General features: G+C 38.1%; 1 protein-coding gene across 5 annotated transcripts in view; it reads left to right on the forward strand.

Annotated features, from left to right (window-relative positions):
- The window catches only part of KLHL13 (kelch like family member 13), a 74,761-nt gene that overhangs the window by 38,855 nt on the left and 12,605 nt on the right, over window positions 1-23,301 (forward strand). For 2 of the 5 annotated variants that reach the window (XM_054289498.1, XM_054289497.1), the window contains 3 exons: window positions 17,350-17,491; window positions 18,355-18,487; window positions 18,764-18,960. In XM_054289498.1, coding sequence (XP_054145473.1) covers window positions 17,350-17,491; window positions 18,355-18,487; window positions 18,764-18,960 — 472 coding nt within the window. Of the gene's footprint in view, window positions 1-2,999; window positions 3,415-3,640; window positions 4,011-17,349; window positions 17,492-18,354; window positions 18,488-18,763; window positions 18,961-23,301 lie in introns of those variants that run through there. The other 3 variants (XM_054289494.1, XM_054289496.1, XM_054289495.1) reach the window with 3 other exon arrangements.

Raw genomic sequence — 23,301 nt, forward strand, 5'->3', positions numbered from 1 at the left:
ACGTGGTTTTAGCTGTGTTCCTGCTCTGGAAATCAGGGAGAGCTTTCAGAAGAAAAGATGCTGTGATCAGTGCCCTGGCAGGGGAACTCTGTGTGTGATTTGGTCATGTGCTTGCTGAGTGTGATGCTGTGTGCCTGCTCTTCTCATTGGGGCCCAATTTTGCTTGTTGGTCAATAGTGAAGCAGGATGTAGGTGCAGGGATGGAGGGAGAGGATGAGGAAATGCTTTCCTTTCTAATCACACGCACTTTTCATTCTTCTTTCTGTGGGATCAGAGCTGCAATGCTGTTCAGCCCCAGCCAGGAGCTTCTGGCCTCTCCTAATGTCTCAGCTCTGCAAAGTGGCACCTTGGGATCTTGCCTTTGGTGCCATTATTTACTTTTATTCTACTTATGCCACCTGTTCCTTGCCTTTATGGCTGAGTTTTGTGCAGAAATTCGTGATACTCTCTGTTACTTGTCTGTGCTCAGTGCAGCTTTGGAAACACGCACATGGAAATAGCTGCTTAAACCCCAAACACTTTCTCATCCTTTGTACACAGAATTAAGGATGTGTGGCAGACTTGGATAATAAGTAAAATATAACTTCAAGCAAGCTATAAATAGTAGATGCTTTTAATTTTGAATGTGAACATGCTTGTGAGAAAATTACAGAAAAGCCCCTCGAATGGTCCCAAAATTACATTTAATCTGTGCAGTTATCATGGGATTTTCAGCTCTTAGGAGTTTTAAATTTAAAGCACATCTTCAATTTGTGTGCCAAGTTGATATGTTTTCAGAGCACTTCACTGGGAAATATTTTCTCAGCAAGGAATATTCTGCACAGAGGTGTAATGCTGCTTTTGGCCCTAAGAATCCTTCATTTGAGGATGAGTGGCAAATTTATGTAGTATGAGAACAGAAAAATGTGTATTCAGTGGTATAACACACTCCAGGAGATCAGATTACTTTTCCCATATATTTAAATGTGCAGCTAAAATGTTATTTTGAAGTCTTAATTAAAATATCAGAATTATATACTGAGGTGTTCTGTTGACTTAGGAATAGTTGATGCAAAGCATAAAATACATAATAATAGTATTTTCCTTGTGAATATGCAACCGATCTCTGTCAGGAATAAAATGGGATTTGATTTATTTTTTTCCCCCTTATGTGTGGATAGGTGATTCATTTCTCACATGGTTGTTCTTAAGCAAGTGACAAGTATTTCCCTATTTTTAGAGTACCTGCAACTGCTGCTTTCCTAAATTCTGGATTTTGTACATGGGCTCTTAGATGGTGTAGTTTATGCTGGACTTTGGGAGGGGATTTGGTTGGTAGTGCTTGGAATTCCTGTACTTTAAAAAAATTGTTTATTTGTTTTTTCTGCTAAGATTTATTTATATTGTTTGTAGAGTAAGTGGGACACAAAGGAGAGCAGTTATTTGAGGACTCATGTTGCCCTCTAGGGTGAATGATCTTGTTGGGGTCAAAAGGGACAAGTAACTCTGATTTCTGTGCCTGTCTGGATTGACTTCAATGTCAGTCAATGCTTGGGAATGACTTTATGGCTTGAGTTGGATTTTATTTTACTGATCAAAAGAGTATTTCAGGAGTTACTTCTGAAAAAGGGGTCCATTGATTGTCTTTAACCTCATTCTTTTTTTTTAAATTAGTCATGCTGCTCTTAATAAATAAAACATGTGAAGATCTCCTTGAGGGTGGTAGAGCAGTGGAGGCAGAGGCTTTACAAGCAGTTACCAATTGGCTGCACTTGGTGGGAGGAAGGGAGTAACTGTGTTTGCTTTTTGTATTTTAAAACACTTTCTGTATAATGGTGAATGCAAAAGCAAAGCTGTGTGTGTGAATGCAAATTAATGATTTTTATTTTACTTTGTGATTATAAAAGCTGCTATCTAACATCTTTCAACCTGATTTCTAGACTTTGGGTGCAGAGCTGGCATGATGTAGTAGTCTGGTGTTGTGTGTGTGTGAGAGACTGGACACAGTATTGACCAAGTGTGTAGCCAGGCCTGCCTGTTGGCATGTAAATACTTGAATTCTTTTGCTAAAAGTATGACTGTGATAAAACTGCATTGATGTTTTTGCAGGACTTTGTTTCTTAATAGTCACGCCATATAAACACTATTGTCATACCCAGTGGGGTCTCTTCAGGATCCCAGTTCCTGTGAAATTTGTTGCCTGGGTTAATGCTGCTCATTTGTAATTTAGAACTTCAGAGAAGTTGGCAAGAGGGCCTCAATTGTTTGTCCAAAGGGTGCATCTGGTTTTAAGTGAGGTTGTCCTGTGTTGTTTTAATTCCTTGCCTTTGGATTTGGTAACAGCTTGCCCAAAACTATTTTCAATAATGATGATCAGGAACTGCAATTATTGCCTGGTGATTTCATCCCCAAATTGAATTTACATTGTGAAAAACATTTTGTAACAGTGAAACTTAAAATGTTTCACCATTACAGAACCCTATCAGAGTGTTGTTAAATGTCACTAGAATGAATAAATTTATAGACATTTATAGAAATAGCTCCTGGTTCAATTCTTTATTGCTAAGTAGCGTGACAGGGTGTTGGCTTTTTAATGAGAGGATTAAGCTGTCCTGATGAATAGAAAAATTGTCATGCTGCACAGAGACTATTCTGAAATCTGCAGACTAAATATCTTAGTGTTGATTTGTTCTGCTGTGGCGATACATTCGAGGTGATGCATTTTTTCCCTGTAAGGTAATCAGTATAGCAGAATCTCTGCCTTCTCTTCCCTAGAAACATGCTCTGCTTCTGCATAAGATGCTGTTAAATTCCCCAGTCCCTTTTTAATAGCTTTCCTTCCCTGCTGCCCGCTGTCGTCAGCCCCGGGAGGTCACCAGGCAGAGCCCTGGGCTGCGGAGCTGTCCCTGCTGGGACCGGCGTGGCCCCATCTGCTTCGTCAGCTCTGGAGGCAATTTGGGAGCTGCTGGGGGGCGTTGAGAATTAGATTGTTGATAGCGTTCCTACAAAGGCTGCTATTAACAGCCTGCTAGTCTCTGCTTCTCTACTGCAGAAGACAGAGTGATATTTGTGTTCCCATATCATGTTGTAAAATGCATGAGATTTTGCTCTTCCTCCTTGGAAATGAGAATAGGAAAATGAGAGCATCCTGAAGCAGAAGCTATTAGAAGAGCATGCAGAAACCTGCAGCGATTTCTGCTTTATTTTGTCTTCCTAGCTATGGATTAGAAGGACTGATTTTTGCAATGGGCTTTTTCCATAATGGCATTCTTGTATTGTTTGGTCAGAGCTTGCACAGGAGGAAAACAGGCTGCTGAATTTAGTCACTGATCTCTATTAGCCGTGGCCTAAGGCTATGCTGAGATTTATATCCCATTTGTATTGTTGCAGCTCAAAAGAAGAATGTTCAGAGGATGACAAGTGTATTCTGAGTAGGTATGTTTTTTCATTTTCATATGAAACCCATTTTTTTTTTCTGCTTCCATTGGTCAGAAATGAGGTTAATAGGAAGAGAATATAGTACAGTGCTGCAGTGTCCCTGTTAAGGTAGAACAATAGCATCAGAAACAGTACTTTAAAAATTAGCTGCTTTTATTAAATAAAGCTGCATTATGCTGGTGTGCAGAGTGCAGTCTTTTCTTTTTTTTTTCCTTAACATATACTGCAGTCAGTGCTTCCCTAACGAGGTGGCACTATTGTTGAGTTAGAAGGATAGAATCATCATATTGCTTTAGGGGACAGCAGGATTTAAAAGGAGATGCCTTACAGCCCTGTTTTACAGATTGGAAGCATCGGTTTAAGGGCATTGGCAGAATCATTTCCTTGTTCTTAGCAGCAGCCACTGCTGTGTCAGTAGTGTGTGGAATGGAAGTCCTAGTTGGTAGTCTGTTATGGAAACGCTGTTTACTGTTATTGTAGTACCGTGGTGACAACATGCCATTGAAATGGAAAACGAGCTCTCCTGCTATCTGGAAATTCCCAGTTCCTGTGCTTAAAACATCCAGGTCATCGCCACTTTCTCCAGCATACATGTAAGTGAGAGAAATGAGGATAATAAGGTGGGAATTCTTTTTGTGAGACTACCCTGTGGCAAAATACCCTGATACATATTAAATGACATTGGCACTCAGAATTTTATCTTGTTTGCTATGTAGACCCCCCTCCCAATTTTATCCTGGATGTTTCTTGATGGATGTCGTGTCAAGTCTTTCCCTTTTTGTTGAAACATAGAGAAATTGTGCAGATTAAGCTCTATTCATAATGATACTGTGTATGTTCATTTGAAAAGTTTGTGGTGGTGTTAATTTGTAGAGCTGATCTTGAAATGACAAGCTTTGAGGCTGGCAGGCTTTCTATATAGTGTATATGTGAACATTTCCTTCTCCTGACTATTTCATTTGGAAATTGAGCTTGAAATCACCTGCTGTATTGTATTGCACTTTTGTTCGTGTGAGTTCTTGTAGAGGTGAAATCATCCTGCTTTGGTCTTGTTTTATTCTTTAAAGTCTTAGCCTTAATACAAATTGAATGTCTTCATAAAAAGTTACAATAAAAGCTTATAAAATAAATTTGAATCATTCATATCTGAATACTTATGTAGTTATACAGGTTGTCAGTGTAAAGTAGCTTCACAATGTGCCTTTGTCTTGCCAAATCCTGATGCAGCTTTTGTTCACCTTTTGTTGCTGTGAGTTCTGTGTTAGCATATACAGGTGGCTTTTTTTTCTTTCTCTGAAATGAAACTAAGCTCAGGGTGCTGAATTCCTTCTGCCTTTATTTAAGGAAGCAGCTCTTCCAAACAGAGGAAGAGTTGCTTTAAAATGCCCAGGTAGCAGTGTCGGTGACTTTTCTATCTGGAAATTGCTGTAAAGGCTACTATTTCCCAATAGCATTCCAGCCTAATACCTACAATATTAGTACTTTTAAGCTAGTATTGTCTGCTTACAAATAGGCTTTTGCTACAGCTACGGTAGGTACAAGCTGTAAGAGAGAGGTGCACAGGTCCTCTAAATGTATTTTTAATTGTTGCTGAGCGTGGCATTGTTATGGTGGGGCTGAAAGGATGCAGCGCCATGTGCAGGGTCACTATTGTTCTCAGGAACAGAAAGGTGGGGAACAAACCTGCCTGTACAAAACCTCTGCTTTTGAGATTAATTCATCTATGGCAAGGTGTGGATGTGCTTCAGGGTTTTTATGGGAAGCATCAAATATACTTAAGGCTACCAAAAGGGAAGCTGTTTCCTATAAATTGCTACCTATTCTGAGTTGTTTAAAAATATGATTTAAATATAAGGAAAGTATCAAGATGATAAGAGTTGTGAGACATTTGAACCTATTTCAGGAATACAGTGTCATCAGTGTTTTATCTTATGCTGTTGTTTTTAAACTGTAGTGGTCTTAAATGCAAGAAAAATCAGAACTAGCCCAGTCTGATGTCTCTGCTGCTGAGAGGGAGCATTTCTTTTGTGCGTTGCCTTTAAAGTGCTAATCTTAGCCCTGAAAATGCTCCAGCCTTTGTCATGGGGATCGTGTGGCTGATTATCTCAGTGTGTTGAAAGTACGAGCAGGTTTAGTGATCATGTTTAAACTATATGATGCTGAGCTTATGTGGAGCGTGAGAAATATGTGATCAGCAGCCTTAATCATCTCTTGATAATGAGTCAATGTATCTCAATGTTTATGGAGACATTTCTTTATTGGCACACAGACCTGGTATTAGGAGGATTTGTGTATCTAACACTAAAATTATTCATATATTTTATAATAAAGAATGAGAAACATTACAAAATGGCACCTACTTTATTAGGCAATATAATCAACTAATTAAAAAGTCTTGGGTTGGCCGGTAAAGTAGGTGATCAGATTAATTACTTTCATTTTAGAGATAACAGTAAATTTGATACTGTTTTATATAATCTGATGCTTTTCATATTCATATTTATAACTTCTGTTGTAAATAGTACTCTGCCCACTGGCAAAGACCTTATGTTTTGAGTAAAGGGTTGAGGAATAAGTGGTGTGTGAAATGGAACATGTATTGATGTAAAATAAATGGCCATAAAGCTCTATAATTCACAGATGAACACTTTGTTCATATTTTGGATCTAGGGTATACAAAGGTATGACTGAGCTTTTAATCCCTTTGATACTTGACATCTAAATCTTACAAAATAAGAGGTTTAGTATAGTTTGGAATGCAAAGTAGGAAGGTCTTTAAAGTGTTTTGTTTGGCTTTTTTTCCCTTGTATTTAAAATGAAATTCCAGTTTTTCAGGTTCTTCTAATGAAGTTGACCTTAGCTTTAAAAACTTCATCCTGCTTATGATTTACAAGCAACATATCTAGAGATTAAACTGATGATCAGGATGCATGGATTTTATTAGAGTTTTTTTGGTCTGTGTAACCAATAGCTGAACTCTGCCTTGGTTTCTGTGTCTCAGAATGCTGGGGCTGGTGGTTGTGAGCAGGTTTGGCTTCTTGGCTGAAGCACCAGTGTACAAAGTGCCACTGCAAAGTGTTGGCTGTCCTGCAGCTGTGCAGGCTTAGCTCAGTGTCTGCTTGGGAAGTTTGTGGTAGCTGCTGATGGGGGAATATGAATGTGAGGAGCTTGTCTGGCAGAGTTCTGTACCATGGGGAACTTGTGGCTGGGCAGAAGCTGACATGAAGGACCTGCAGAAGCTGAGGTGTTGTCAGTTTGTAGGTGAGGATCGCTGGGAGGTTGGTTGTAGGTTTGTAGGGAGGTTTGTAGGTTCTGTCACTGGGAATTCTGCTTGGTTTGCAGGAGCTGGTGCCCCTTTCCTGACAATGGGGAGGAGCAGCAGGGGCTTGCTGCCTCTTGGCTGGGGGATTTCTATACCACCAGTTATTTATTAGGGATATTTTCAGGACATCCTGACTGCAAAGAGGTAACTCTTCACATTATACAGAGGGTGAAGGGATGAGGAAGGCACACCTTCCCTGACTGCTGCTGAAACTGATCCAGAGTAGCTTGAACTTTCCCCAGGCTGGAGAGATCCAGTGACATTGCTTAGGGAAAATCAAGCACTACTAGAATTGGAAGACTGGCATGTGCCAATATCTGTAGGTGTAGTGCAGCTGGCTGAGTGCATGAGTTAGGAATGCAGCTGTGGGTATGTGCACACGCCTTTGTCAGGCTGCATTTTCTTTTGTGGCACTTATTTTGCTGGGGTTTAGAATGTAGATGCTGTTTGTCAAACATTGTGAAAGCTGTTACAGCAAGTTTATGCACCACTAGTCAAATCATATTCATATTTGTGGTTGTGTTGACTGTGTGGAGAGAGACCTACGTGACTTCATATATTAGGTGGACAGTTTCAGCAAGGGAATAAGAGAAAAGGAGAAAGTGAATAGCACAGACAGTGAATAACACTTGAAAAAGTGATGTCCCATGGCATTATGGCTGTTATTTAACATGACTGCCAAATGTTTAAAAACAAAAAGCAACAGTGACTGACATAAGCAGAGGTTAAGAATTAAAGCACTGCTACAGTGAGGTGAGGAGTAGTCCTGAATTATATCTAACAGCTTTGAGGCATGAAGGAACATGGGTCCCACTTCTTGTTCATGGTGCCCGGTATCTCATGCATTAAGAACTAAGAGAATTCTTTCTTATTCACGCCGGTAATGTATTTTTTTTTTAAAATTGTGCACATCTTCCATTAATACAAATGGAAGAGATGTTTTTGGAAACTCAGGAGATTAAAGTGCTATGATGAACATCTACAAAGAATTCAATAATGCAAAAATATTTTACTGAAGATTGTTCTGCTAAGGTTATGTCATGCAAGAATATTCTTGGCTGGTTTTTAGAAAGTTAAATGTTCAATTAAGTGATTTTAGTCACCTGCATGCCAGTTTTAAAGATAAGTAAAATAAAAGCATTCTTATTTCAGAATAATCCACTTGTAATCTTAGTGCCTTCTATCCTTTCACATGGAATAGTATTAAATGGAAACTATCCTTTGCATGTGTTTTCATAAATTACTGACTAACATTAGGAGAAATAAACAGATGTGATATTACAAATGTATTGTTATCAAAGGGTTTACTACAGAGTCTATCCTGAGTCGTGTGGTTATGAAATTTGTCTGATAGGAAATGCTTTGCTCTAATGGAAATCAGTTGCTTTGCAGAAAGGTAGAATAAATTCTTAATACTCTGGAGTATGCAGCATTAGTGTTAGCTGCTTTTATTGGTTATACAGGTTAATGCTTTTGTGTCTTCTTCCAACAATCTGCTTTGCTCTACAATGAGCTTTTTGAATTTATCCTATACAGTGATATATACTTAAATGGGAAAAGGTGTGTGTGTAATTCATCACACCGCCTGTATTATTAGTTCTCTTCGGTGAGACCACCCTGTGTGTGTGTCTGCTGCCTTCAATGGTCATTTTTAGGAAATGAACCCTTTTGTTGGGCTCCTGAGCATTTGACAGGCTACACAATATTCACATGCTCCTGTCTTTGGCAACATTTCCATTTTATGACATTGCTTCCTAGACATTTCAAATTTCACCATGTTGGAAGTCAATGTGCAGCTCACCTCAAATGTGTTTTAAACTGATCTGACAATACATGCAAAAAGATGAATTGGATGAGTGGGGAGTAGAAGGGGCTTGCATCATGCTAGTAGGAGACTGCTTTTAATCCCAGAAATTTTGTGTATGGAGTTCTCCTTTGTGCCTGTTGGTATTGCTTGCTCTTTATATAATAGGTATTTCAATAGATTATTCTGAAAAAAATGAGAAAAAACCTCCAACTTGTTTATCATGAAGTCTCCTGGGGCTACTGTTTTTTCTGGGGAAACTTTATAGGGGATGATGTGGCCTACAGGTCCCCAAAATTACACAATTCTCCTTATACAGCAGGATGTTGCAATATTGACATTATGTTGTGACATGGTAAAGCAAGTTTATTGAATTATCTAGAATATGTTACTTAGCCTGTTCTGCCAGTATGTCAGTTCTGCCAGTTTTGTTATTTTTGCCATTATTTCTTTGTTAAGGTGAAAAATCTTGTTCTCCAGTCACATTGTACTCATTGACTTTTCTAGTGTTAAGTGGTATTTTCTGTTGACATTTGGATGGGACTACCTTTGGATTTTCAAAAAGTGCTCGGTGAATATTTGGGTTTTTAAATAGTAGTTGCTTGTTCTAAATGGTAATAATGGGAATTGTAGTGTAATAATGTGTAGCTATCACACTAAAGTGGAAGTGTGCATCTATGTTGCTGCTGTCCATTGTATCATTGATACAAGGATTGTATCAATGTCTAAATTGCAATTGTGATTTTTCATGGGATGAACAAGTCACATGCCCCTCTTATCTGGCATGCATAGATCTAGATGCTTTATCACATAGGGGAAAAATATTTTACAATTGAAAGTAATTAATGCCCCTCTACAGACAGACTGCAATGAAGGAATGCTGAAACATCTGTGAGAAGTGACAGAGCAAGAGCAATGGTAGATAAGGACCCAAACCCTAAATCAGGATCTTACTGACTTTTAAGGTTTCAGAATTATTCTGACCAGCATATAGGGAAAAAACCTCTAACACTCTTGAGAGGAATAGTTCCTAATTTGGTTACAGGAATACAATGGGATGTGTGGTCTATGACCAAATATTCAATGTGCAGGTGCCTCCTTAGCCTTAAATTTGTCTCTAAGGAGCCATTGTGTTAATTTACTAATTTCTGTGTGTGGAAACTAAGGACACATGAGGTACAACTGTAATCTGCTGGTGCATGCAGAATGGTTTTTGTGTTTTGTAATACACAGGATGTATTAAGCTGCATGGTCAAACTTCTTATTTAACTGTTGTGTACTTAAGACCAAACATAAAGAGCAGAAAATATGCGCAGTGTTAGTCCAGCCTGAACTGGGAAACCTCTGACTCTTCTATTTTACCTTTTTTAACATTAAGGGAATAAAATAGTTCTCCTTATGTAGAAAAGTCACAAAATGTGTATTTCCTTGCTTTTTCTGTTTCTAATAGCAGGAATCAACAGACAAACTCCAACTTTGGCAAAAAGTCATTAGTGAACTGTTTCTAATTTAGCATCATTAAACAATGCAAGTCTGCAGATTTAAGCTACGAATGGCTCAATGAATGCAAACCCTTTGTCAAACAGATAAATGTGGATGTGATGCTAAGGCTCCCAGAGAGATTAAATGCTGTTAGGAACAAAAGCTTTATAGCAGTGACTGAGCCAAATATTGCTTTGTTTCTGTGGAAAACAAATTTGAATTAACCAGCGGGCTGTAATTATGCTGCAAACAGCTTGAGACCTGTGATTGTTTGGTTGTTTAAGAAGGAGTTTTGAAGAGAATATTTTCTGTGTGCAAATTCTTGGGAAATCATACCTAAACAGTTGATGTTGCTCAGTCCTCTTCTGCTGGCTTTGTGGCAACTGATCTTCTGCTGGCTGTGGTCACAGTGTGGCCTTACTGGAAAATGATACAAAAAGGTTTAAGTGATGTTGGGAGTATCTTTGTTTCTGTGTTCTCCTACTTGCCATTGCGATCCACTAGTGCTGGGAACAGTGACACTGTCTTCAATCACCTGAGTGTTTGTAGTAGCTCTCATAATTTCTGTTGATGTGGGCTTGTGGGCTTGGACTTGTTTTTTTAGTACAGTCAAACAAATCAAAAAAAAAGAGAGAGGAAAAAAAGAAAAGAAAGGTTAAGTCTGGACATTTAAGTACTAATCTCCAAAACTTTGCTTCTAGAAATAGCTTCACCTGGAGCCTGACTGTGTTAAGCACATGTCATTGTCCCTGTCCCTCAGGTGAGGTTGTGGTTGTTGTTCCCTTGTAGCTTTGCTGCCTCTGCTGATGCTGCTGGCAGAGCTGCTCAGGCTCTGCTGCTCCTGTGCTGACTTTGCCTTCACCTTCTTCAGCTGGTCACTGCAGTGAGCGTCCTGTGCTGTGAGAGTGTCAGAGCAGCAGGTGAGGCTGGAGCCCTGCCTGCCGCTGCCATCACTGTGTGCCCACAAATGACCTTCTTCCTTTCTGCTGGATTTGGGGGGTTTGCAAGAGCTGTATCCTCATCTCCTGCTTCCCTTGGCCAGAGCCTTGTCAAAGTAAAAACCCACTTCTCACTGCTTTGGTCTATTGTATAGAGCCTGTTTTTATGTTCTCTTTTACAGAACACCCTCACTTTAGAGGAAAGGTGAAAAATGGGACATCTATTTGCTTTTTAATTTAAGAAACAGTAAGTTTTACTTTGTGATTTTCTCCTGGAGTGGAGATTTAAAAGAGCACAGTATGAAGTTACTAAGCAAATATTTTAAAATGTTCAGCTGTTACTGCTGCTCATCTAATCTATGAAAAAGATGAGGTGTAAAAAGTGAAATATTAAAATATAAACATCACAGCATTGTCCAAAGTGAGCAGTATTTGGCACTAGCTGCCATTAACTGTTTTAGGAGATTGCATTCACAGTAGTTAGAGTGCAGTGATAATTCACTTGAGGCAAAAGATCTGTAAACTTCTGGTTGTGGTGGCCCCTTTCAAGTGAACCTAATTAAATAGCATTTAAAAGAAAGTCAGTAGCCTGACAAATACAAGGTGTTTTTAGTTTCAGCAGCAGCCTCAAGTTCATCTAACAAAAATTTGGTCTTTAAACTGTCCAGTAAAAACAGTGACCTCTGAAGTCAGTAGTGTAGGACAACTGGTTGAAGTGATAGAGGAAAGAAAGGCATGATTCCCACTCCTAATGCAGTGTGTGTCACAGAGGTGATCCATGCAGAGCAATTTAGGTCCTGCCTTCCAGTGTTGTTCTTGTGTTCATGCTGCATTTGGCTCTTGAGCAGCAGCAGTGGCAGGTCCTGTGTGCCCCAAAGCCAGAGCTGGAGTCTGAACCTGCTCCTTGGTCTGTGGACAGGAGTTAACTTGCTATGTCAACCCCCTGGCACAAAAATGACCTTTTCTCTTCCTTTTCCCTCCTATCTGGAGTCGTGTGTCTGTTTTAAAATGTGAACTTGCATTTCCTATAGAAACTTTTTTTGCAATAAGAAACCATTAGCAGTTGATAAAAGCTGGTTAGTTTTACTGGGTTCCTGATATTATAAAAGAATTAAATTAGAAATTCTTGATAAAAAGTAGTAATAAAAGGAAGTTATGTTATTTTAGAGGAGGACAAGTATAAAAGTAACTTCTTTGCCCGAATAAAGGATTTCTTGAAATTGTGTGAGTAGAAGATATGGAATGGAAATGTGAAATACCACAATTGCATAATTTTTTCATCTACATTATGCTAATATTTGAATTTGTTAAAAAATATGATGAGATTTTCTTTAATACAATGCTGCCCTATCAGTTCTGCTTACTGAGCTCCAAAGTGGCCAGGTACTTTGTTGAGGAATTCCTAAATTCATTACTCAGGAAGTTGGAACACCTGTTCATAATGAGAAGACAGCAATATAGACAATAGTTTTTGGGTTTTTTGGAGACTAAGCTTCCTTAAATACTCTTTAGCAGATTATGCATACAAAGTAAAAAATTACTTGTATTTTTCTGGCCTTTTAATTAATAGATTCATTAATGAATTACATGCATATGTGCATATATAGGATAGCCCTGGGATGTACCAGGGTTGTTTTTTTTTGTTGTTGTTTTGTTTTGATAGGCCATAAAATCATAAAGATTTGGCCTGCAGTAAGAATAACCTAATATGAAATTGAAATCTCTGTCCTTGTTACCTGATAAATACCAGAGTCCTGGCACATGCCAGGGTGATTGCAGCAGAAGCCATTTTACCAGTGACCAGAACACTTGTGGTCATGCTTCATTGAACAGTAATTTGACAGAGAAAATAAGGTTATAGTCCTTTCAAAAATGAGCTATTGAGCTTCACCAAATTAAGAACTCGCTCTCTGGCCGATCTGGCTTTGGCAAAGCTTTTACTGAGTTATGTAAAGACTGGGTTTTAAATAAATTGGAGAACATGCACTCTAAAATATCTGTAGCTGTAGGCTGATCTCCTTACTTTGTTTTCAAAAAGTTTCTACAATAGTCTGAGAAATAGATGAATGGATTACTGATGGAAATGAAAAAATCCCAATAATATTCTTAGTTGCCTTGTTCCTGTTGCATCAGAATAAACTCAACTACTTCTGAAGAAAATGTCAGAATATTGGTTTATTTCATTTGTCCCACTAAGCTCTACAAAATGGCAACTGCATGATTTGAATATTCCATTTGAGAATAAAATCTATCACAATTTTCAAGGATCTTTGCTTATCATCACCTGGATGCCTCTGAACTGTTTTAACAGGTTAATAATTGCTAAGTGGTTTAGAAAGCAATTTGCCTCTGTGAATCACATTGTAACTCCAGCCAGTGAAATCTGTCAGTATTTGCTGGAAAGTTAAAGCATGTTAATATCCATATAATGAACACTGTATTTCATCACTCCAAAAATATCTGTTGGAAGTAGTTGGAGGATTAACTTGGAGTCATGAGAAAAGCACATTTGGTTGTAGCCTCTAGGAAAAAACTGTGCTGTACTTGAAAGAATCAACATGCGGTTAGAAAGAAAATTCTGATTCAACCTGGTTTGTGATAGCAACTAATTAACCTCTGGCACCTTTCTCTGAGCTGCAAGCCACTGCTTCCCAGAGGTTGCAGAAAGTCAGGCAGCTCCTGTGCCTTCCTCTTGCAGTGTTAATATTCATTTCACATTCAACTCCAACATTCTCTTGGCTAACTATTGTAATGTTCAACCCTCTCCAGACCAAGTGTGTTGAAGGTGATTTTAACATCTACATTTAGAGCAGCTTCTGGTGAATTCTCACTACATGCTACTGTAGTTTTAACTTCTTTTGTTTCCTAACTCTTTAAAACTCTGGTTAAAAATAGTACTGCTGTACTTCTTGTTTAATGATTTCTATTGATCAGAACAATAGAATAAATTAGAAAGTGAATTAACTTTCTCCTTTGGTAGTATGCTTAATTGTGATATACTGTACTTTAAGTAAAAAAAAAATCAATATGTTTATCTTCATTACTGTTGAGTTAATGATAGTGCTTAGTAGACCTATGTTGATAAATGTAAATAATGCCTTTGGTAAGTGTCCAAACAAGACAGATGTACTTACTGTGGTTTTGTTGGGAAGTCAGTTGGACATTCAGCTCACTTCCCATCTGTTCTGGGTGTGAATGGCAGAGTTATTTCTGAATCTTAATGTTACAGCCCCTGCAACAGAAGCTACATTCTGAATACTTCAAGATTTTGTTGCAGAGTATGTGATGCAATGCTTGGGTTTTGCTTTTTGTGTGTTGCAGTTTACACAGAGCTAAAGCACCGTTGTAGTTTCACTTTGTCTTACAAAGCCAAGTTCTTGGTGGTGTGTGGAGATAAATGTGAGCTGCTACCAAGCCAGTGACAAAGGCAGAATTTGTGGTCGCTCTGGGAGTGATCTTTCCCTCTTGGTGAATGTCACAGGGCTGGAATTCAGGGGATCAGTGCCTTATTGCCAGGTGTTATTGCTGACTTGCTTTGGAACTTCTGCCAAACCCAGCTCCTGAATGTCACTTTCTGTAGAAGGGAGAGGGTGCTCAGCCCTCCAGAACTGCTAAGTTGTAGTGGTGTATTTAACAACAACAAATCAAACAAAAATCCTCAAGGTCCCACAAAGAAGCAAAAACCCCACGTCACAATTTTTTTTGGTCATAGTTGTTTAGATATAAGCCAAACCCTATGTAGGGTTAATATAATCTAATTGTCTTTATTCACACAGAATCAGCCAAGTTAATGTTTAGGACTAGAATTGTAAAAGTTATACTCTGGTGAATTTTTACAGGGTGGAATTTGCATTTTTTAATGCTTCATTCACACGTGCAAGTTTCTGTCCATACATAACAGCAAATGTAGAAGAGAAATAGTGAAAATCTTTTCTGCAGAAGAGCTTCAGCTGGTGAGCTGCTGAGCTTGTGTGTGATAGAGAACTGCTCATTATATATTGAAAATCAGGTAGAGAACTGCTTATGGCCACACAAGGCATGTCAAATGTCTACTTTTAGGTATTGCAAGTATTTTAATATTTATTATATCCTCTGTGTTGACTGTGCAGTTTTAACAAGGCATTGTGTTCTATGGAGGATAACCTGTAGAGAACAGAGCTATGGGAAGTTGCGTGTCGTGTTCAGAAGAATGCTTCCATTATTCCAGCAGTCCTTGGAATAAATGAATCAGGCTCAAGGTCTTTGCCTTCTTTGCCTTTGTAAAACTTATGAATTATGCTGTCTGTCAGGAAGTCAAGCAGTGATGTGGCAAACATGGTAAAAAGCCCACTCCAAACAGCCAAGGAGGTTGGTTTACTTGTCTGTTTCGTTTCATAATGATTTTAAACGATGTGTTCACTTTCTATTTTCTTCTGAGTTCAGAGAAAGTATTTTAAATACTCCTTCCTGTAACTTCTATCTGATCTGACATTTTGGGAAGATGCTTCAAGAGCAAAGAGTCAGATTCATGCTTGTTGAATCTGTTGTTCTTCACGCCCACGCTTGCAAGTCTCCCCACATTATTTTCTATTTCTTCTCAGGAAGACAAGTACAAATTTAGAGAGTGGATGTCCTTTGAAATTATGTGAGACTCTTGTCTCCATGCGATTGTATGAAAACAGAAATAAACAGAAATCACCAAACCCAAAACACCCTAGAACTGAGTGAACAAAAATATTTTGGGTTGTGAGCCAGCAACTGCTTGCTGCTCTGTTGCATAGTTGTGTTTGTTGGATGCAGAGATAGTTTGGAGAGCCCTTTTCTAAGGTATACCCTGTAAACTTTATTAAATGACTCTGGATTTGTTTTATAAAATAGAGATAATTGTGTTTCAAAAATAGCACAAATCTTGCATGCCGCAGTTCATCCACATTAGTTTATTCAGCTGAGTACATTATAAGTCACAGCTGCTCAGATGTACCCTTGTTCCTACAATGTTATGTCTGTGTGCATAAAATCTCACTGTTTCAAACCCATGTACTCTGTTGAATGGTGAATTTGTTTTGAATATGTTTTGGTAGCTGACCTTTTGTACTCATGGCTTTGAACAAGGCACTTCAATGCTATGAGGGTAACATGTGAGTTTCAGAAAGTGCTCTACGTGGTCTTTGTACCCGAAGAAGGTGGGGGTAAATGTTTTTTACAAAAAGGAAATCATTAAAATTATTTTTCTTTCACAAATTCCAGATTTTTCCTTTTGATTTATGATCACATAGTGATCGTAACCAAACTGGGGAAAAGGAGGGGGATTTAAGCACATTCTTGTTACTTAAAGTAATTTCTGAAACTGGTTTGAAGGCCAATGTTTTAGCCTGCATGTTTAAAATTTGGAAAACATTCTGTATCTGAAATTTGCATCAATTATGTCAAACAGCTATAAATCTTTTTTGAGATACGGAAATACTTGATTAAAAATGGAGATGCCCTCTTCTGTGGATTAATAGCTTATGTTTGCTAATTAAAATTGTGTACATATTCATTAGACCTCTATACAGGCTCATAGGTAGAACATTAAATCACAGAAATTACAGAAACCAGTTGCTAATATTTCTGTAGAAAAATTTTATTAACATTGTATAATAATTACAGGTTAGCCTAGTTAGGCTCTCTGATGTAACCTAATTTATATCTGAAGATTAAAATAGTAGGCTAATAACACTGCAGTAATTCTTTAACATTTCTACCTAAAATTAGCTTGTCCTGTCTAGATTTGGACAGTAATTGCTTGGAATCACATCTTAAATTAAAATTATGAAGTGTTTGCCTGGACAGTAGCAGAATACTGGATATCATATCCTGAAGGAGTTCTAATTGTGTGTTTCTAAAAGCAGGTTAAAAACTCCAACTGCAGCTTGAAACTCCATGATGTATATTTTCTATTATGAATAGTCATGCATGGATGAGGCAATGCAAGCTGCAAGAATGAAAATACTTTTTTTTAATATTATATTTAGAGTTTCAATGTTTCACCAGTTTGGCAAAGAAAAGCTAAGATGCTTAATTTTGGAAACCAGGTGAAACCTCTATAAACATCCTACAACACTGGATTGTAGAAATAACAGTGTTCAAGTGTCTAAATCAGGGAGCTGGGGATGGAAGGAAAAGGAAAAACTTAAAATCAAAAAACCAGTTATGCCTTTTTAGAGACTGTTAGAGACTGTTAACCCTTCACTTTCTTGAATTAGCTGAAGGGAACCACTAAGGTCTGCTTCTGTTGCCTGCTGATTTTTTTTTCCTGTAGCCCCCGTGCTGTTACATTTCATCCCAGAAGACTGTGGGTTTAAAACAAAGGATCACTGAATGAAAATGGCTTTGGTGTTGAGGTTTCTCTGTTCCAATTCCCTTAGATCCCTGGTGGAAGAGGAGGATCCTCATATGAAAGTGTCCCTTGGCAGCAGCGATATGGGCGTCTCTGCCCACCTGCAGTCTTCGAAGACAGGAACCACCAGGTTTTTCACCAGCAATACTCACAGTTCTGTGGTGTTACAGGTAATGAAATATTCTCATCCTGTATTGAGCTGTACTGAGATTTTTGGCTGCTCTAAACAATGTGTCCACTCAATAGATTTCATTAGTCTAATAATTCCTGTAAAGTCTCAAAAACTCTCATGTTCTTGGGCTGTCAATGCCCACAAGCAAACATGGCTTCACACTATGTTCACACTTGCTTTCCTGTGAGATAGAGGCTCAACTTTCAGCAGCAGCTTGGGAAAAAACCTGGCCTTCTCCTGGGGTCATATCCCAGTCCACTCTCAAGTTCTTAGAGGTAACAACATTTAAACTCTGATGTGACAGCTGTATGAAAGAAGCTCACTTAAATATCATTATTTAATTATATTAGACATGTCCCTAAGAGGCAGAGCCCCGCTAGGTTTGGTGTAATGTCCTGTGCTGGGTCTGACTATGGCACTACTGTGTGGTAGAAGATCCATAGAGACAATAAACCCCTTAAATTGCTGTGGAACAGAATTATATCTAGAATGCAGATGTGACCAGAAGGGGTAGGTCCAAAAAAGATAGCAGACCCTACCTGAAACAACTGCTATTGTGAAAGCTTAAAAAATAAACTCCTTCCTGAAAATAACTTAATTACTTGAATAAAACTACTTTCTAAGGCTCAATGTACTTGGCATTCATCAGCTGTATCTGGAAAATAATGATTATTCTGCTTGTCTTCAATGAATACATATTATAGATAATGGTTTTAAGATGACAAATTATTTCTTTGTCACTTTTTTGGACCTACACTACACATGTACATGAAATTAAATAAATATTTACATAAGGGAAATAAGAGATTCCTGCTGTTCTCCCAAATCCAAGGGATGCTTTGCATTGTGCTTTTCCTGCAGGGCTTTGACCAGCTGCGGGTGGAAGGTTTGCTCTGTGACGTGACGCTTGTTCCTGGAGATGGTGATGAGGTGTTCCCTGTGCACAGAGCAATGATGGCTTCTGCAAGTGATTACTTCAAGGCCATGTTCACAGGTGGTGTTTTTATTAAAGCCATGTCTGTCTCCAGTTTGCTGCTCCAAATTGCTCTAATTCAGACACTCAGACACAAGTTCAGTGCTGAGTTCACTGATTTTTTTGTGAACCAGTCCAGGACTGCAAACAACACTGTGGACTAAACATCTCTCTCTACTATTGCATATGGGGTTTTAAATTAAATTTTAAAATTATATTTTGGTTATCTCTAAATTTATGAAATAGTTTCAACCCCATCAAAATGGTCATTAACATTTACCTGCATGTCTGTTTCAGGAGGAATGAAGGAACAAGATTTAATGTGCATTAAGCTTCATGGTGTGAACAAAATAGGCCTAAAGAAGATCATTGATTTCATCTATACTGCAAAACTTTCCCTTAATATGGACAACCTTCAGGACACACTGGAAGCTGCCAGTTTTTTGCAGATTTTACCTGTTTTGGACTTCTGTAAAGTATTTCTTATCTCTGGGGTAAGACTACTTGTTTCCCACTTACAATGTTTACAGCCTTGGTATGTAGTTTTGTTTTTTCTTCTATAATGCCACTGACTTATGTAATAATCAAAGTTATGTCTAAAACTTGCCATTATTCACAGCTTAGATTCACAGAGAAGAAATTTGCTTTATAATTTCCTTGAAAAACTTGGTTTTCTTCTGAGTATTACATACAGCATGAGTTTGATACAAATGTTTTACCACATTGAAATTCTTCCCTTACATGTCTGATTTGAGATGTTTCAGGGTCTCCCTGCATGACTGCACTCACTCTGGCATTATCTGCTTGCTGCATTCATTAGGTGTGCTTCAGTTACTGTCACTTTATTCCTGTATTTACAGCCCCTCCATCTCCATGGGGTGCAGTTAGGTGTTTTCTGACTCTAACAAGGATAAAAGCAATATCCAGAGAGGGTCCTTCAGTACCTCCCCTGTCCTGCCAGTCAGTAGTGAGGAGCTCCTGTTCTGTGGGGCTTTAGAACAGCAGTGGTGGAAGAATAGTTCTGCCTGGAGAGACGCTCTGCTGTTATTTTTAACGTTGACTGGAGGTTTTCCAGTGTTGATATTAAATGCTTATATATCTCAGTAGAACTCTGACTTTAACAGGTGTGTTCCACACAAATTACAGAATTATTTGGAAATCAGCTTTTCGATTCTGTAATGAGAAATAAAGAAGCAGGTATTCCTGTTGCTATGCGGAGTACAGGCTTAGAAATGTGGCCTCCCTAACTGAAAATATGTACCAGGATTTATGCAAACCAGAGGATTCTAAGCTGGTAATAACAGCAATTTGTTTCCTATGATGTGTTAGAGATATTCAGGCTTGATAATGCCATTTTGCTTTTAATTGGGAGACATTTTATAACTGACCTGTCTGATCATGTTGTGATAATATTCCATTAAGCTTAATACTCTTCAATCCTACCCCATCTATTATATCTTGCTCAGTGGTTTTTTTACCTCCAAAATGATGCCTCTCCAGGTTTGACATTATTATAAATACCAGCTTGGGAAAAGGTCTTGGTGGTGTTTTGAATCAGGTATTTGAAAAGGGCTCCTTCTGATGGGAGCTGAGCCCTGGGGACACTGTGGTGGCCTTTCCCCTTTCTGGGTAGAATAGCTCCTTGTTTATTTTGCTGTGTTAAGGAAAGAACTTTTTTCATATTGAATCGTGTTATTGTTTAAAATGCTCATTCTCTGAAAGTATGTTCACTTGTGATGTTGACTCAGTCACTGTTTTTGTTCAAATAAGAAATATCTTGTTTGATACTGCATTTCATTTCCAAAGAATGAGGAAGACTTTGTTAATTCTCTTAATTTTATTGGAATTTTTTTGGGGAATACTTTCATTTAGACTGATGTCTGAGGGAACATAATCTCATTCATGGTATAGCTGTAGAGGAAGTACAAAACTGAGGTTGTTCTGTTAGCCTAGTTAAGTTCTTAGCATCTTTATGTAAAGAATTTTTGAATGACCTTACTTCTAAATTTGTTGAAACAAGAGTTGTTGAGCAAATGAGCTTCTTTTTGAAGGAGCATTTCTGTAATTTAAATGAATATTCTGAGCAAGTATTGAGCTTATTTCTACTGAAGTTAGCTGGCTTGAGAGCTGAGGTAACCATTCCCAGACAAATGCTTAATTGTCTTTCAATTATCAGGGGAGTCCATTATTAAAGAGATTATAGAAGTCAGCTTATGTAAGGCATAATGTAATTGTGTACTTTGTAAGAGGATATTGGAAATATTTACAAAGAAAAACCGAAGCTTAAGGTAAGAGCTTAATTTATGTAACAAAAATAATGAGACCTTCAAAGAACAATATCTGTTGTAGTGGACTTGAAAGTTTTTTTTTTTTTTTTTTATTTGTTCTGCATTTACACCCCTCCTGTCAAGTATCCCATTGCTCTGATTATCTTTGCTCTGCAACCAGACAAACTCTCAGAGAAAACAGTGGAATACTTCCCAGGATGTTTTCAGTTTTACTGTTACTATTGGTTTTCAATAATTATAGCTGTGCAATAGGCGACTACTGTCACATTCGCATCTAACTGAGCTGTAATGTAAATAAAATTCATAAAAATGCTGTGGAAATGTTTTCAGGATAGTGAGTTCTAGACACAACACTGATTTTGCAAAAGTAGCAGCAATGTACAAAATGGAGGAAGATGAGAAACTTGCCCAAGTGAATTACAGCACTTAGGAAAATTACAGGGTAATGGGGAAAGGGTTGTTACACTGTAATTAAAGAAAACATCCCAAACACTGAAAATTAATGTCTTGGATGTACCTGCAAAAAATTTTATTCTATCTACAACTTGGTGCTTTATACTTTTGTAACTACTAGGAAAAAATCAAATATTGAAGGCTTAATACTTGGAAGTTGTGTCTTGTCAAAAAAAATTAGTTATCTGAGGATGGAGCAAGTTAATCTGTTTTGTGGGAGTGTGGGATTTAACCCTGGGACCAGCTCTGACAGCCACCAGAAATTTGACTTTGTACTGTAGGGGTAAAATAGATTCTGTTTTCTGAGCTGGTCAAATTTCTGTGCTGTTTTTTCTGGGCTTCTGTCAATGGGAGCCCATAGGAAAATTGAGGGTTTCAGGGGTTTGTTTGCTCTTTTAAACTTTGACCCTTTGAAGCACTGCTTTAAGTGCTTCAGTGTCTGACAGCCATTGACACAAAACAAAGTCAGACACCTGATTGTTTTGTGCTGCTGGGTTTGAGGGCTGGATTTTTTTGTGTGTGCTGCTTTTCCTGAGCTGTTCTCCAAGGCTCTCATACTTGCAATCATTTGGCTGTGTCCAGTTTTGTAGTATTTTATAGTCAGCTAAGTTTTTATGAGAGCTTGGGAAGTGGTTGCTACCAAAATTTCAAAGAATTAAGTGAACTGCTTTCTCAAGAAAGTACTTTGGCTTTTGTAACATGGTGCTGTGCTTGACCTTTCTTTTTGAAAAGCTTTTTAGTATTTTCTACAACTTCTGTTTTGTAATGAGCAATTACAATGAGTAATGTGAGTGAGCAGCTCTGCTCAGTAGTCAAAGTCCATATAAAATAGGATTTATTTAACTGAAATTCTCAACTCCTTGTGGAGCTGCTTAACTGTTTGAATGTCTATGGCTTTTAACTCTTTCTTTGTGAGTATTTTTACTTGTTATTGGATAGACTGTACAGTGTATGCATTTTCACCTGATATTTCCATTCCTCTTGTTCACTTCAGTGGGATTTCCAGAGTAGGCATTCCTTCTCTTCATTGAAGAGTTCCTGGTTGACTGATTTCCACACAGAGCCATGGCATAAGTCAAACTTCTAAAAAAACCAGAAACCCCCAATGTTTGTGTAACTGAAATATTTATTTAAATAACATTATTGTGCTGAACTCTGTCCTGTTTTGAATATTCAAGTAGAAGTAGCTATAGCATTTCTTTCTGTTGAAGGATTATTTTTTGGCTCAGGATTTAAGAACCTAGAATATATATTTTTATGACTTTTAAGTCTTTGCAATATAATTTAGGCTGGTACATTGATTGTCATCTTAGAGTACAGAAAAGTGGGTAACAGTAATTTTGGTGAATCAAACATAGTGCACAATTTCAAAAGCATAATGGGAAGTACTTACAATCATATATGAAAAAAACAACCCTGAGTGCAGTACAGTCCCAGGGGATTAATAAAGGCAGTATAAAGTAAATTTTCTGAGAACCAGGGCTTAACTGGAAGCTGCTGATGTCATGTTCATCAGTCATTAACAGTGTGTAATGTGTCAATAAATTTTCCAAATGTAAGAAGTCCAGGAATATGCTCAGCTGCCTGGATTTGCAGTGTAACATAATTATGGTAATACAGAATGCACTCTGGGCACTTGATAAGTGGCAGCCAGCAATAGCTCCAAATTCTTCATTGCATCCTGGGCATGTGCCAGTGGTACAGAACCTGTGCAGGTTTTGCTTTGATCTTTTAAGTTCAAGTGTGCCTTTCCTGTATGCAATAATTTCTGCCTGCCTACTTTGATGTGAAGGAAGTGCTGCATCTCTCTAGTTTATTGCCAGACAATGTATTGCAAAGGGATTTTTAAGTGCAGTAACTGTAGAGCAAGAGTTAAGATTTTGTGGCATACTGCAAGTCAGCTGTTTGTTAAGGGGTGATTTTTTCATTGCTTTATTTTGTAATACAACTTGGAAGAAATTTTGGGAGAAATTCCACCAGACCAGGCTGCTCAGAACCCCATCCAGCCTGGCCTTGGACACTTCAGCAATGGAGCAGCCACAGCTTCTCTGGGCAATCAATGCTGATCCTCAAAACCAGTCAGAGAATATTTTA

Source organism: Melozone crissalis, unplaced genomic scaffold (assembly GCF_028551555.1).
Source record: "Melozone crissalis strain CALT ecotype California unplaced genomic scaffold, PUWL_Pcris_2 ptg000068l_1, whole genome shotgun sequence".
In the NCBI taxonomy this organism is placed as follows: domain Eukaryota; kingdom Metazoa; phylum Chordata; class Aves; order Passeriformes; family Passerellidae; genus Melozone; species Melozone crissalis.